Consider the following 14,092-nt stretch of genomic DNA (forward strand, 5'->3'; position numbering starts at 1 on the left):
TATTTTCCTGTACATCACTTTAATCTAGTGATTGAAGGCAAAACCCTCAATTACAAACTGCAGACATCTGAGAAAAACACTGGACCAAATTAAATAGTGGTGATGGGAATTGCCAAACAGGATCAAAATTCCCCTATTCTTTTATAAAGAGGATATTTTCAATGTTGGTACAAAATAAATAATCCACAAACCTATCATCTTAATAACCTGATATGCACCTCCCACCTAGTATAGAATGTTCTCCTAATCAAAATCTATTTGTATTGAGGTAGAAGTTTACAGTCCTCATGTCACATTTACCAAAATTCTTTATGTAAGCATTGTCATATGTTTACTTTTTTAAACTTCAAATACATTGTAATTTCATTAAGAAACAAGATTTTAGATCTTAAATTTACATTTTCACGATTCCTGGTTGATATTCTTGACTGATGATCCATTACCAAAAAGCCAACAAAAAACCCCAAACCAAAACATGAAACAGAAGGAAAATGTCTAGGATTTTCTTAAAACTCAGTTCTGTAATCATTAGGTGTCTTGTCCCCTGTCTAGCACCTGATTTAGGTCTCTTTGAAGTCAACGGGCCTGACTCAGGGAAAGAATAAAGGATGCAATGTTATCACTCACCACTGGAGTTTCAATCGGAACCGACGGCTGCACCTGCAGATTTACTGCGACGGTCTGTGGCGGTGGAAGAGTTTGAAACGGCAGCTGGACCAAAGCCTCTGCAGCAGGAAGTTCCTCCTCAGAAACCAAAGTGTTTTGAACCAAAACCTGGCCCTGGGACAGAATTTCAGGCTGCACTTGTAAAGACTGCACAGACTGCAGGGGCAGCGGTTGAATCTGAGTTGAGGATGCCGAGAGCTGAGGCGGAGCCGCCAGAGGGATGGGGGCGGATTGCAGGGCCGGATACTGCTGGTGCGGCGTGGAGGACACGAGCTGCTGGCCCGGGGACACCAAGCCGGGCGGCTCCACGGCCCCGATGTGCACGGCGGGCGAGGGCGGCAGCGGCAGCGGCTGCGGGAGGCTGAGTGGCTGCGAGGGCCGCGCGGGGTTGGCGGCGGCCGCCGGGGGAGCGGCCGGCTCGGGCTGCAGAGCCGCGGGCACCAGGGAGCTGGCCTGGGACTGGATAAGGGCTTGAGGGTGGATAATTATGGTGGGTGACTGACTCGGGGAGTGCGACGGCGGCGGGGACACCACCACTGACTGCTGGGCTGGCTGGGACGGGGTAGGGGAGAGCGTGAGCGGCGGAGGGTGGATGTGGATGGGGGAGCAGTGGGACGGGGCGCTGCTGGGAGCGTGGCTGGGCAGGGGCAGGCAGTGCTGCGATGGAGGCGGCTCCGGGCCCGGAGGAGTCTGCAGCGCAATCGGCTGCACTTGCTGCTGCTGCTGCTGCAGGATCAGCTGGTGATGGGAGATCTTTGGAGGTGCTGAATGAAGTGGGATCTGCTGATGTTTTACTAGAGAGTGAGGTTGCAATGGAGAATATGAAGCTGTGAGGGAAGGGAAAAAAGTATTTATTAAAATTAGTATCTATTTCTTAAAGTTCTGAAAATATTGTAAAATACCTCCAAAACTCTCACTTTAAAATATTTTTAATACTTCCAATATTTGTTTAAAAATATCTTATTTGACAGCACACAGAACACAATAACAATTTATTAGGGTAGTATATCAATTTCAAAAGCAAAATGCAGCAATGAACAAATTAATATGACCATGCTTTTTACATATAGAAAGACACTTTCTATAAAGAAGTATCTAAATTTATCTTTTTGCTGCTAGGTCTAAGATTATTGCTGATCCAGCCTTATTTAAGAATTTCACACAACTTTAAATGGATTTAACCTTTGCTTTGAAACAGACTGGAAGAGAAATGATAAGCACAACAGGATTTGCTGATAACTGTTAAGTGAAACCTCAGATAATACCATGCTAAGAGACTAAATAAAATTCCAAGAGTTTAGTATAAATTTAAACCATTGAAAGCATTTGCCTGAACTTGAACACAGCAACTGAGAGGCACAAACCTAAAAATAGTGCAGCTTGCAGAGAAATCATCACCTTTAAGCAAACCAGTGACTCACCAGCCATTTCTTACAGCACACACACATTTTCCTCCACATGCAAACCTCTTCTTTGTTTTATCCACTTGGCAAACAACTCATTTATGTAGGTTTTTTGATTTGTTCTGCTATTAACTATGGGGTTTTTTCTTACCAATGTGAGTTCTGAGTGCAATAGAGCTCAATACCTCCAGAATGTCTGCCTCCAAGTCCCACTCTTTCTCTAAAAGCTGTCATTAAGCCAAGCTACATTCCACAGAATTCAGACCAATTGTCTAGACTACCATCACTTGTTCAAAATAAGAAAGCTGAGATGCAAATATGCTGCATGCAGTGTAGTGCCTCTCTAACCAAATACAGGTTATTTTGATTTATCTTGATACAAAATACTAAAATTTTAGCATTGTTACCTATGGGTTTATAAAAATACTTGATATAAGAACATTCTCATGACACAGACAACACAGAAAAATGAAACAAACCACTAATAAAATGGATTTAGATGGGAGCAAGAGGCTTGAGGTGGTTTCAGCCCACATTTTGCTGCCCAGAGGTGGGATGGCATGTCCTGACAATGAGTGAGAGAGAATGAGAATCATGTTTGTGCTGCGACTCAACAGGGTATTGCAGTTGCTACATTGTGCTCGGATTGTGATTTCAGAATGTTACTGCTTCTGCTTAATCCAAATCCTGTGCAACGTCAAAGTGAATTTACTAATAAAATCTGAACTCTGCTGATGTGGAATATCTATAATAAGATGTCAGAGAACACTGCAGTGTGACAGCAGCATGGTTGCCCACAGCTCCACACGGACCCCACCTGGTGCAATGAGGTGGTGGATGCTGGAGGTGCGTGTGACGGGCGTGCTGCGGCACTCTGGAGCGGGGCTCTCTCCTTTCCTGCTGCCTTCTGGGGGCTCTGAGCTGCCCTTGGAGCTGCTGCCAGCCTTGCTGGGGCACACAGACTGGGGCTGGCTGCTGCTCTTTGGTGGCCCATTCTGGGAACTTGACAACACACCCAGCTTCTGACTGCGCAGCGTCAAGTTCTGAACCTAGGAAAGGAGCAAAACATGAAAAGAGCCAAACTCTATAAATAGCTGTGATAAATATCAGGCAAAAACAGCAAAAAAAGAGTTACATTTTGTAATGCTTCTCATCCCATGTGATCATAAGAGGCTAAAAATCTGCATATCAAAGTATCTTAGAGGATAGGGATCTTTATTACTTCAGTGATAAATACAGAAGTCTTTTCTCCCTTATTGGATTTTTAAAAGAAATGGAAATTGTTAATTAATTTGAATTAAAACTTTCATTTTTCTCTTTTATTTTGCCTTCAAAGTAAGTGACACAAGGCATCTAAATTAAAGGCAATTTTATTTTTACAGACACTGCAGAAGTGCAGTGGTTTGTGAGTGAGCTTCCAGACACCACCATAAAGCAGAGCCTTGGGTGGTCAGTGGGCCCAGAGTCTTCTTTGCTATCCGTGTGCTAAACAAAACTGAGACCTTTGTTTCTGTATTAACCTCCAAACCAACCAATATTAACCTCCCTTCTCATCAAGACACCTGCAATGCAACATGAAACAAAAGGTTTGCTTTCTGGAATGTACATCAGTCAGAGATCATTTTCACTGAAGGCTGTTACCACACCCAGATTCTGCATGTAATGATCCTAGATTTCCAATGCTATGTGCTGAGCTAAAATTTCATTTTCAAGGGTAATGCCTGCCCTTGTAACACTAATTAACATAAGCTTTTACAAGAAAAAGAGGACTAATTATTATCACCATTCCCTATTTAGATTACATACTGCACTCAACAGTTAGAACCTGTGTAATGAAGAGCCAGTTTACATTTCATCCTCACTGCTCTGTGCCACCGCAGGGCACATTCAAACCCAAGACAATCGTGCTTTCTTCCTCACTGGCATTCAGGAGGCATTTACTGCCATCCTGCCCCAGTAAGGACAAATCCTTCAGCACACCTTCACAGAGAAGGTCACTCAGCTGGAGTTTGACAGAGCCACCCCAGCAGCTCATCTGCCCTCTGGTCTGGGGTGAAAGCAAAGCAAGAAAAACTAAAGCACGAAATTTCCTTACTTTTCAGTTTTGTCCCACTTGATGGGGCAGACCTTTAATCAGTTTAGACAAGCTCACCTGAGTAGCTGCAGACTGACAGGAAGATGAGGAGGATGAGGAGACAACAGGAATGTCAGACTGGACAGCAGCCACAGTGGTTGCAGGAGTAAAAATAAGCTGTTAAGCAAGACAAAAATATATGGTAACAGACTGAAATTTTAAAAATCTGTGAAAGAAATGCAGGATCTTAAAGAGATACATACTTCCACATACTCATGTACAGCTTCTAAGATTTATTTTTTTACTTTTGGATTCATTTATTTAAAGAACTATTTATCATGGTAATTTTAGTAAACCAAGAAAATAATAGAGAATAGAAACAAAGAAAACAAAGGAGAATAACATAAACTAAATATAATAATATACTTGTTCATATTGAGAATAATCTTTGAGGTAGATAAACACATCTATGAACTTTCATACAAGCACTTAAGAGGACTTTCCCTTCAATACTACAAATTAGTGGGGGAAAAAAAGGACAAAAGAGCAGCCCAATATCTCCCATATTTAAGAAAGAGAGCTTAGATCTTCCAATAGGGACAGAGCAAAGGCAAACTTTGCAAGGACTGTAATCAAAATTTACCATCTGAGCTCGTAGGTACATCTGGGCCTGGCTGGCACTCAGGGTGGGAGAGGTGCTGCCCAGCAGCATCGTCTGTTGGGTGATGCTGCTGCTGGTGGTGTTGGAGGTCTGAGAGCGGCTGATTATCTGTGCAGGTGTAGGAGAGGTGGAGAGGTTAATCTAAGGAAACAAAAATATTGCTGCTGTCATGGAAATTCCATCATGCTATGGGCTAAAGCCAGAAAGCCCTTGATAAAAATGGCAGGGGCAGTTGGAGTCTCTGAACTGTGAAGATAACAAAAATATATTGAGCTAATCATCACAAAATTGGATTCTGGCAAGATTGTATGTTTTTATTCTTAAACTGCAAGCAACCACTTTGCAGTAACTAATAATAAGCAGTTATGAGTACAAACAATGATAGCAAGTCTGAAAAATATGTTTCATAGAAATACACATTTACTGAATATGCAGAATGAGATTTCAATATTTTAAGAAAAACACCTGAACTTTAATATTTAAGATCTTTAAATGTATATATTAACTGCTTAGACTGGTATCTTCTATTATGCAACCTGATCAGGGCACTTCTTTGTGCCACCACTTATGGACTTTCAATCCTCATTTCACATATGCACACTAAAAAATGACTGAAGACTAAAACCTTCTCCAATTTCATATTAAATGCTCAAGAACCACTCCTTAGCATCTTCTTAAAAAAGAAGCTTTTGTGTCTTTGCTTTTTCTTTTTTTCTCTAACCAGTCTAACAGAGTTAAGTGCCCAGCTCTTTTTCATCACTTACTTAAAAGATTTCCTTGAAAAACCCCAGCCCAATTATTTTGTTAGTTTAACATCAGACATCTTAATAGAATTTACCTCCAAAGTTTAATGAATAAATGGTTTTACTTTTAACAACTGTAAGCCAAGCCAAGCTATGAGAGCTTAAAAAAATACACAGTTAAATCACTGAAGCTATGCACTGGAGTCATGAACAGCTTGAGGGTGTGATTAATAAGCAGGATGTCTGCAGGACTAACAAATCCTACTTCAGACAGCTGTAAAACTGTACAGAAGATACTGTGCATGTCTGACAATGGAACTTAAAGAAATACAGCATGACCTGAACACAGAGCTGCTCACAACTGAAACCTGAGCACATGCCTAGAATATGGGATGTGAAACTGCAAAAAAGATGAATGATAAAAGATGATAATCAATAAAAGAATGAATACTATAAACATTTAATCAGTATCATAAATATATGTGAGCATTGACTTGGATTCTTTAGATTTAGTGCTATTGAATACCTGGTATATAGTTATGATTTTCACCTACAGTAGTGCCCTCAATAAAGAAACTAATGTAGAAAATCCAGTAAGAAATCATGTAAGAGATGAGAGCTCAGGGTGTGATTTCTGCAGGAGTTTGAACAACCACTGGTGCTTGTGGAGTGAGCAGCTGCCCCTCAGAGCATCAAGAGGGGTCTGGCACTTGGGAAGCCAACACTGGCTGCCAACAATCACATACAGCACCCAGCACTGACTACAGTCATCACCCTGCTCCCTGTGTCTGTAGTATTAACTTTAACAATACAAACTGAAATGCTATTCAGATTTTCTGCTTTTCCCTGTAGCCACAGAACAACCAAGCAGGGTTGGGAACAGAGGGAGGGCTTGGTGCAGTTACGTACCGAGGTCTGCGACACGCTTGACTGCTGAGTGACACTCCCAGTGGGGGAAGTACATTGCCTCCCACCTGACAGGCTTGCCTAAATAGCAAGAATATGTGTCAAATAGTGAAATCAGAAAGTGCTTAAGTGATGTTCATTTTATTGCATAAACCATCAGAAACAGCCCTCTCTACCTTTACCTTTCTCTGAGTTAACAGTGCTGCTTTACTCAGTGGGAATAGAGTGCACTCTGCACTGTGCAATGCTACCTGCAAGGTGCTAAGTTCCTTGAAGTCCTACCAAATTTCAGGCATATAATTCTTTCAGATCAAGACCTGAAGAAAAATGATCAGAGGTAAAGTCTGCCAAACTGCTAATGATGGAGCTAAGTGATCACCTCACAACCTATGGTGCTCAGAACTTAAAATGCAATATAATAAAAAACTATCATTATTAAAACTCACATCATAATTTTATTGTGATTAGAATCTTCTATAATATATAAATGCTGTACAGAACAGCCTCATATTCTGGAATGGTAACTTATGTATGCACATGAAGTGTCTGTCACAGGATGCTGTTCCAGCCCTTCAGATGAGTAACAGGGACAGTGATTTAGGTTTCTGTATGAACAGAACCAAAACTTCTCAGCCTTTCCCGACCTGATTTTCTTTGCTCTGTCTCAGTAACTGTATATCCACATAGAAATCCATCACAACAAAAAAAGACAAATCAACATATTACCACAATCGAATGAAAAAGGTATAGAAGAAAAAGCCAGGAGCAAAAATGAGTCAGTCCAACTCTGACACAAACAGCCACATCCCTGAGGTCCATAACTCCATTTAGCATTTCCCTGTGTAAAATCATTAACAACCACCTCACTCTGCAAGATCATACTCTCAATCCAAGGCAAACTGAGGTCAAAGGAAATCTGATTTAATTCAAAATGGGTCTCCTCCAGTGATCACTGATGTAAAAAGCTGTGTTTCAGATATGTAATGTCATTTACCTCCTACATTTTCACACTCAGAGTTGAAATTTAATTTTGCCATTACATTTAATGCAGCCAGATGTGAGGCAAAACACACTAAGATGCCAGATGTTCATTATTTTTTATTTCACTAAGATATAATGTCATTCATTGCTTCCCCCACCAACTTTTAGAGAAAATCATGGGATGAAGATTGAAGTAGTCTATTTTTAATATTTATTTTATTACTGCTTGATGATTTACATGATGCATTATAATGTATGCAATAAAGCATGGAATGGTTGCCTACTGGAGCATCTATACCACTGGACAAAATCCTCCAAACAGTTTGGAGGATGATACAATTTAAAATAATAACATCATTAAAATATAACAGTGAATTATCATGAGGCATTAAGCTCAGGCACTTAAGCTGTTATAACATTTGACAATGACTGTAGCCCTGCTCTAGACAATTCCCAATTCTTTTTCAGCAATCTTCACTCTCACCTGTGGAACAGTTGCCAGACTCTGAAATTGGGTACTGCTTAAGTGCTGCTGCTGCAGAGCAGCAGTCTGCAGCATTAGGTGCTGCTGCTGGGCTGCATACATCTGCTGGAGGTACTGAGCAGCTGAGCTAGGAGGACGATGCAAGGCCTGCTGAATAACCTGTGATGAATCAGTAGGTAATTAATTACAATTACAAAGCACTCACCATGCTGACATGATATTTAACTTTATCCTTACAAGGAAATAAAGCCAATAATTTTTTCACACCAATTATGTCATACTGAACTTGCTCCCTCACTGTCCTTGACCAAGTCACAGAGTATTGTCAACATCAACATAGTCACATTCTCAAGGACAGCCTGACAATACAGCATCATCCCCAACACATCCTCCCAGCCTCTCAGCTGCTTGTCAACACATCCTACATCATGTTCTGCTTTCTGAGAGATCAGACTAGTGTGTGAGAAACCCAATTATCAAACACAACAGAATGGACTGCACAGAGTTCAAGGAGACCTGATTTAAAGAACAGCAAGAGGGGGCTGGATCCCAAGCAGGACTTACCCACACAGATACCTTGGATCAAAGCTGGTCAAACAAAAACCTTTATTTTGCAAAGGTTTATGTAATTTGCACCCTCAGCAAATGGTGAACAAACCAAACTTTCTATCACAGCATTTCCCCTTCCCTTATCTGGGAGACAGGCCTACCCTGAACTATCCCTAAGTGATCTAGTAAACATCTCCTGCAAAGCAGCAAGCCAGCTATGGAGAAGGACGGCAGCAACAAGGAAGGCCAAGTTAACCCTGTGAAGTGCTCAGAGCTGCGCGCAGGACAGGGGGCAGCCCCGGGCCCAGTACCTGCACAGCATGTCTGTCGGAGCCGCTGTAGACGGAGATCTGCGGCAGCGGCGGGCGGGAGGTGGCGCTGCTGGTGACGGTCGCGGTGGGTGCAGAACACGTCGTTGTGCTGGGTTCATTCTCCATAGCTGAGCAGCGTTTGTCCAGCCTGCCAGGGGCGACACACAAGTGGTTCACAAGCAAGGCCACAACGTGCTGATTGTGCTGATTTTAGTGCAAAAACATGTTTTGCTGAGACAGAAAAATGGACTATTTCCAAAAGGTAAGTTTCACAGAATCACAGACCGTCTCGTCCCACCCCCTGCCACGGCAGGGTCACCTTTCAATAAACCAGGTTGCTTCGAGCCCCATCCAACCTGGCCTTGAACACTTGCAGAGATGGGGCAGCCACAACCTCCATAGGGCCTCACCAATCCTATAGTAAAGAATTTCTTAATAACTAATCTTAGTTTGTAGCATTTGCTATTACTTGATGCAATCTCTTGAGAGATGCAGTTATAATCTAAGATACATCAAAAGTAGCAATAAAGAACCAATTTAGGAATACATCCAAGATTTCCAGCCAGCTGCACAGAACCAGTAGCACCTCCCTCACTCCCACAGCCCGGGAATGGATGTGCTGGCTGACCCTGGACACTGACCAAAACCTGCTCTTGGCAAAAATCACCAGTGAAATGCTCTGTTTGGGGAGAGAGGGAAAGGACACAGGAAAAAATCCTTTTAAAGCAACACCTCACATAATATAGCAGGAACCAAAGAAGAAACCACCTATTTAGACACCTCAAATGATCCTCCCCAGCCTTATGCAGCTTCCCTCTGTTGCAGAGCACAAAATGTCATCTTTATAACTGAAATGAATCACAAACCTCAATATATGTTATGGGGGTGTTTACTGCAGTTTCTTTTTCAGTCTTTGTATTACAATTAACAGGAAATCACAGAGTAGCTGTTTATTGCTTTCCAAAGGATGCCAAAAAAAGGGAGGGTTGAGAAGATGTTTCCTTCTTACCATAAAGAGGGGCTCAGAGAAATAACCAGAGAAAGCTGCAATGTACTAGAAAAAAAAAAAAAAAAAAAGCAGCTTTGCCAAGTTCTTAACAAACCGCCCATTGGGCCCTGCATCAAATGGGAATATAATCAGGAGTTTGAACTCACACAGCTGGAAGAGGAACAGGGCACTGCCAGGCTGCCACCCTCACCTCCCAAAACACAACAACTGCTCTGCAGGCAGAGGCTGCACACGGTGCTGCAGCTCCTGGGGACCTGCAACACCTAAACTGCAACACACACACGGCCACCGAAACACCTCCTGCTACCCCGTGTTGGACACTTGCGTGGACTTTCCGTGAAAGAAAATTTGTGGCAATCAAGGATGCTTTAAACACAGAGATGCTTGCTATTAGAATTGAAGAAAAAGTATGATTTGTTGTTAAAAATGCAGGTCAGTTGTGCATTACTGATGCACCTACAGCAGGGCAGAAGTTAACACATTTGGGTTCCCACTCCAGCTGCAAAAAACACAGCATCATTTCTTAAATCACTTTACATTAATTGCACATAATGAAAAGTATCTTTAAAAAAAATCCTGTCTCCTTCAGTGGACATTAAAAGCACCTCAAAATACTTACAACCTACAACTAGTCTAGCTAGTTTTTGCAGAGTTATACAACCAGTTAAATTAGCTTAAAACAACATTAGATGTCTCATTTCCTTCATTCTCAGCCACGTTTTTGGTGTCTTATAAGCAAGACATGTAACATATCTCACTTATAACTATTCCATCACAAGTTTACTCCACGAGAGCTGTTAATCCTTTTGCTCAAAATTATTTGAAAAATAGTATTGTCATTGCTCAGGTTGTTCTCACAAAGGATGTACAATGAAAAATGATGTATAGTAAGGAGCTCCTAAATTTTTGCTCAGCATTTCCATCTCTCCTCTGACACCTCACCTCATGCAGGCATCAGATGCTAACTTGTAAGAAAATTAATTTTGTTTAATGATGAACATCTTGCAATGATGCTCCCTGAGCAACGTTAACTTAAAACAATCTCCATAATGCAAAGTAAGTTTTAGAAAACACACTGACTTGAAACGACCACTACACATTTAAGTGAGTCCAAAATACAAAGCACAACAGAAAAATCTCTTGACAATATTTATTTATTCAAGCAGTAACAATACAAGATACCACATGACTTCAAGTTACATTGTGCATAAGGTAGATACTCCAAAGTTTTGTTTCTTTATATTTTTCTTAGTCAAAGAAACCACCTGAAGTAAAAAAACCAAACCTGCTGTCCTATACCAATTAACAAACTACCCTCACAGTGGACACATGAATGTCATTACTCGTGTTTTGGAAAGTTTCGGTAAATGCCATGGTAATAACAAACCCCGCTGACAACCCAAATCCACAACCACAACCATCCACAACCACATGGTTTATTCTTTTTTTTTTTTTTTCAATTCACAACCTCTCCCTGCAACTCCAAGAGAACAAACCACAAAAAACCCAAATTAAATAAAAATTTCCACCAAGCCTAACCCCTACAGGTATTCCGGTATTTGACAGAAAGCTCCGAAATAATAATAAAACAGTAATAATAACGAAGGTACGCTCTGTGGGAATACACCCCGCGGCACGCGGAGCAGCGGCCCCGCGCTGAGGGGCCCCAGTGCCCCCCGCCGGCCGCCCCCCGCCCAGGCCGGGCTGACCCACCCTCAGCCCCCGCCTCGCCCAGCCCGGCCCCGCCACCGCCCCCTCAGGACAGCAAAGGCAGGCGGGCGGGAGGGGCCGGCCCGGCCCGGCGCCGGGGCGCGGTCAGGGCGCAGGTTCCCCGCCCCCGCGGCCCGGCCGGGGCCCCGCGGCTGCCGCTGCCCGCGCTCCGCGCGCCCCGCCGGGACACTCGCCTGGGACGCGCCGCTCAAGGCGCCGCCGCCGCCGCCGCCATTTTCTCGCCTCCCTCACGGGGGAGGTGCCGCGCGCGCGCGGGGCGCGGCCGCCGCCGCGCACGTGACGGGACCCGCCGCCATGTTGGCGGCGCCCGTGAGGGGCCGGCGCTGAGGGACGCCCGCGGAGCGGCCGGGGAATTGAAATATGCGGTGTTTTCAGCCCAAATAACCTATCGACCTCCCTGCGTAACAAAACAGGGAACGTCTTTCAAGTGTCTCCTACACTTAGCAGCTGTTGCTCAGACACTATTAGCAGTGCATCCATCCTAATCACTGTGTGAGCATCTCTTTCCTTTCTGAGGCTTTGCTTGCTTCCTTCCATCCTTCCTGCCACTCACTAGCTCAAGGCACTGTATGAATATGAGTTAATTATCTCTCGTCTCTCTTGCATCATGCCTTGTTGTTTTAGCACCTGATACATACACACCTAGAAGTCTTTACTGTACTGTAAGTACAGAAAGCCTGTATTTGGATGACTTTGGGAGGTGCCTTCAAGCTAAGTCCTCTGTGCCTGCCATGCCTGAGAGCGTTTAAGAAGTGTCTGGACAATGCACGCATGCACATGGTGTGGCTCTTGGAGATGTTCTGTGGAGGGTTAAAAGCTGGACCTGATGATCCTTATATTTCTTAGGCTATCACCACAGAAGCCAGGCTGAGGGATCCCCATGGAAGGGTCAGGGATGTGGGGGCCACACTGGGGGATCCCAGAATGGAGTTTTGGAATTCCATTTGGAATGGAAGTCCATTTGATGGAGACTACACAGAGATGTGGTGGAGTCCCCATCCCTGAAGGTGTTCAAGGAACAACTGGACATGACATTCAGTGCTCCGTTCTGGTTGACAAGGTGGGGATTGATCCAAAGTTGGAACTCCATGATCTTGGAGGTCTTTTCCAGCCTAAATGATTCTTTGGTTCTAAGAAGGGAGGGGGGGAAAATTGACAGATACTTAACAGCTAGTTGGGATAGTAAGTTCTTTGCAAAGAAAAGAGACTCAGCAAGTGTCTAACAAAACTCAAATACCGGCCAAGGCATTAGAGATGAGCTTAAACTATTGACAGGTGAAACAGTTGCTCTGAGCACAGGTGAGATGCCCATGACAAGTAGTGACAACTCCACAGGTCTAATGAGGATGTCTTCTTTCTATATTCTTTCTAGAATTCGGCAGGAGAAAATGAGAATTTTCATAGGTTAAAAATAAAGGTGTGGGGAGAATGATGACCCATTTTGAATTACTCTTGGAAGTCCTCCAGGATTGCTTGCAGTGATAAGGTGGCTTATGATTTGCAGCTTTAATAAAACACCTTTTGTTAACCACCCTGCTTCACCCCCTAGTTCCTAATATCTAATCTAACAGTTCTCTCTTTAAATTTAAAGCCATACTTTCTTGTTCTGTCACTCCATGCCCTTGTCCAAGTCCCTCGCCGGCTCTCTTGGGAGACAACTTTAGGCACTGGAGGGGGCTCCAAGGTTTCCCTGGAGCCTTTCTGTCTCTAGGCTGAACAACCTCTCAGCCTGTCTCCAGAGCAGAGGAGCTCCGGTTCTTGGACCTTTTCCTTTGCCTCCTCTGGGCTCGCTCCAGCAGCAACACGTTCTTCTGTGGATAGACAGAGCGCAAAGCAGGACCCCAGCACTGCAGGTGCTCGGTATGAGGTGGAGAATCCCCTGCTGCCCACGCTGCTGGGGATCAACCCCATCGGTACTTGGGTAGAACAAGTTTTCCTCCTTGGCTCCCTATCACGGCAGCCACCAGCGGCAGAGGCACCGCACAGCCCGCATCCCGCTCCGCTCCCGCCGCGCCGGCGCCGCGGCTGCCCGCAGCCCCGCCATGCTTCGCGCTGGGCCGTACCAACTGTGGGTGGGGGAGTGACACACACCGCGGCGTTGTCCCGGTTCCGGACGCGGCGGCGGGAGCGGAGGGACCTGCGTGCGCCCTCGCACCCGCCTGACCGGGAGCGGCCGCTGCGGCGGCTCCGCTACGGGGCTGCCGGTTACCTGGGTGCCGCCGCCGCCGCCGCCCCCCCTCTGTTGCGGCGTGGAGCATCCCGCTCCACAGGTGTGGAGTCCCGTCGGAGAGAGCCCATCTAGAGCGCAGGGGGACACGCACGGGACTGACAGCCGCATCCCGGGGCGGCGGAGCTGCCGCCCGGCCGCTCTCCGGGCGCCTGCTCCGCCCCGCCGGGGGAAATCCTGCGCTGCCCTCCCGCGCCGCCTCGCACCGCTCCGCGCTCCCTGTCGCTCCTGCGCGGTCCCCTCCCGCCCCCGCGCGTGGTGCCGCCCGGCGCGGGCGGGGCGCGCTGGAGGCGCGGGGGTCGCGCAGCCGCCGCCCCGGCCCGCTCCGAGCCTGCGGCTCCCCCGCT

The 14,092-nt window shown here is 45.1% G+C and overlaps 1 protein-coding gene across 7 annotated transcripts in view; it reads right to left on the reverse strand.

Annotated features, from left to right (window-relative positions):
- The window catches only part of PHC3 (polyhomeotic homolog 3), a 30,192-nt gene extending 16,364 nt beyond the window's left edge, over window positions 1–13,828 (reverse strand). The window contains exons 1-8 of one of the 7 annotated variants that reach the window (XM_058030866.1): window positions 13,728–13,828; window positions 8,779–8,926; window positions 7,919–8,077; window positions 6,457–6,534; window positions 4,787–4,912; window positions 4,222–4,320; window positions 2,887–3,118; window positions 628–1,493 (exon numbers count right to left, since the gene is read on the reverse strand). In XM_058030866.1, coding sequence (XP_057886849.1) covers window positions 628–1,493; window positions 2,887–3,118; window positions 4,222–4,320; window positions 4,787–4,912; window positions 6,457–6,534; window positions 7,919–8,077; window positions 8,779–8,926; window positions 13,728–13,816 — 1,797 coding nt within the window. In that variant the 5' untranslated portion in view covers window positions 13,817–13,828. Of the gene's footprint in view, window positions 1–627; window positions 1,494–2,886; window positions 3,119–4,221; window positions 4,321–4,786; window positions 4,946–6,456; window positions 6,535–7,918; window positions 8,078–8,778; window positions 8,927–11,691; window positions 11,740–13,727 lie in introns of those variants that run through there. The other 6 variants (XM_058030865.1, XM_058030868.1, XM_058030869.1 and 3 more) reach the window with 6 other exon arrangements.
- Window positions 13,829–14,092: the final 264 nt, after the last annotated feature.

This window comes from Melospiza georgiana, chromosome 10, assembly GCF_028018845.1.
Source record: "Melospiza georgiana isolate bMelGeo1 chromosome 10, bMelGeo1.pri, whole genome shotgun sequence".
Classification (NCBI taxonomy): domain Eukaryota; kingdom Metazoa; phylum Chordata; class Aves; order Passeriformes; family Passerellidae; genus Melospiza; species Melospiza georgiana.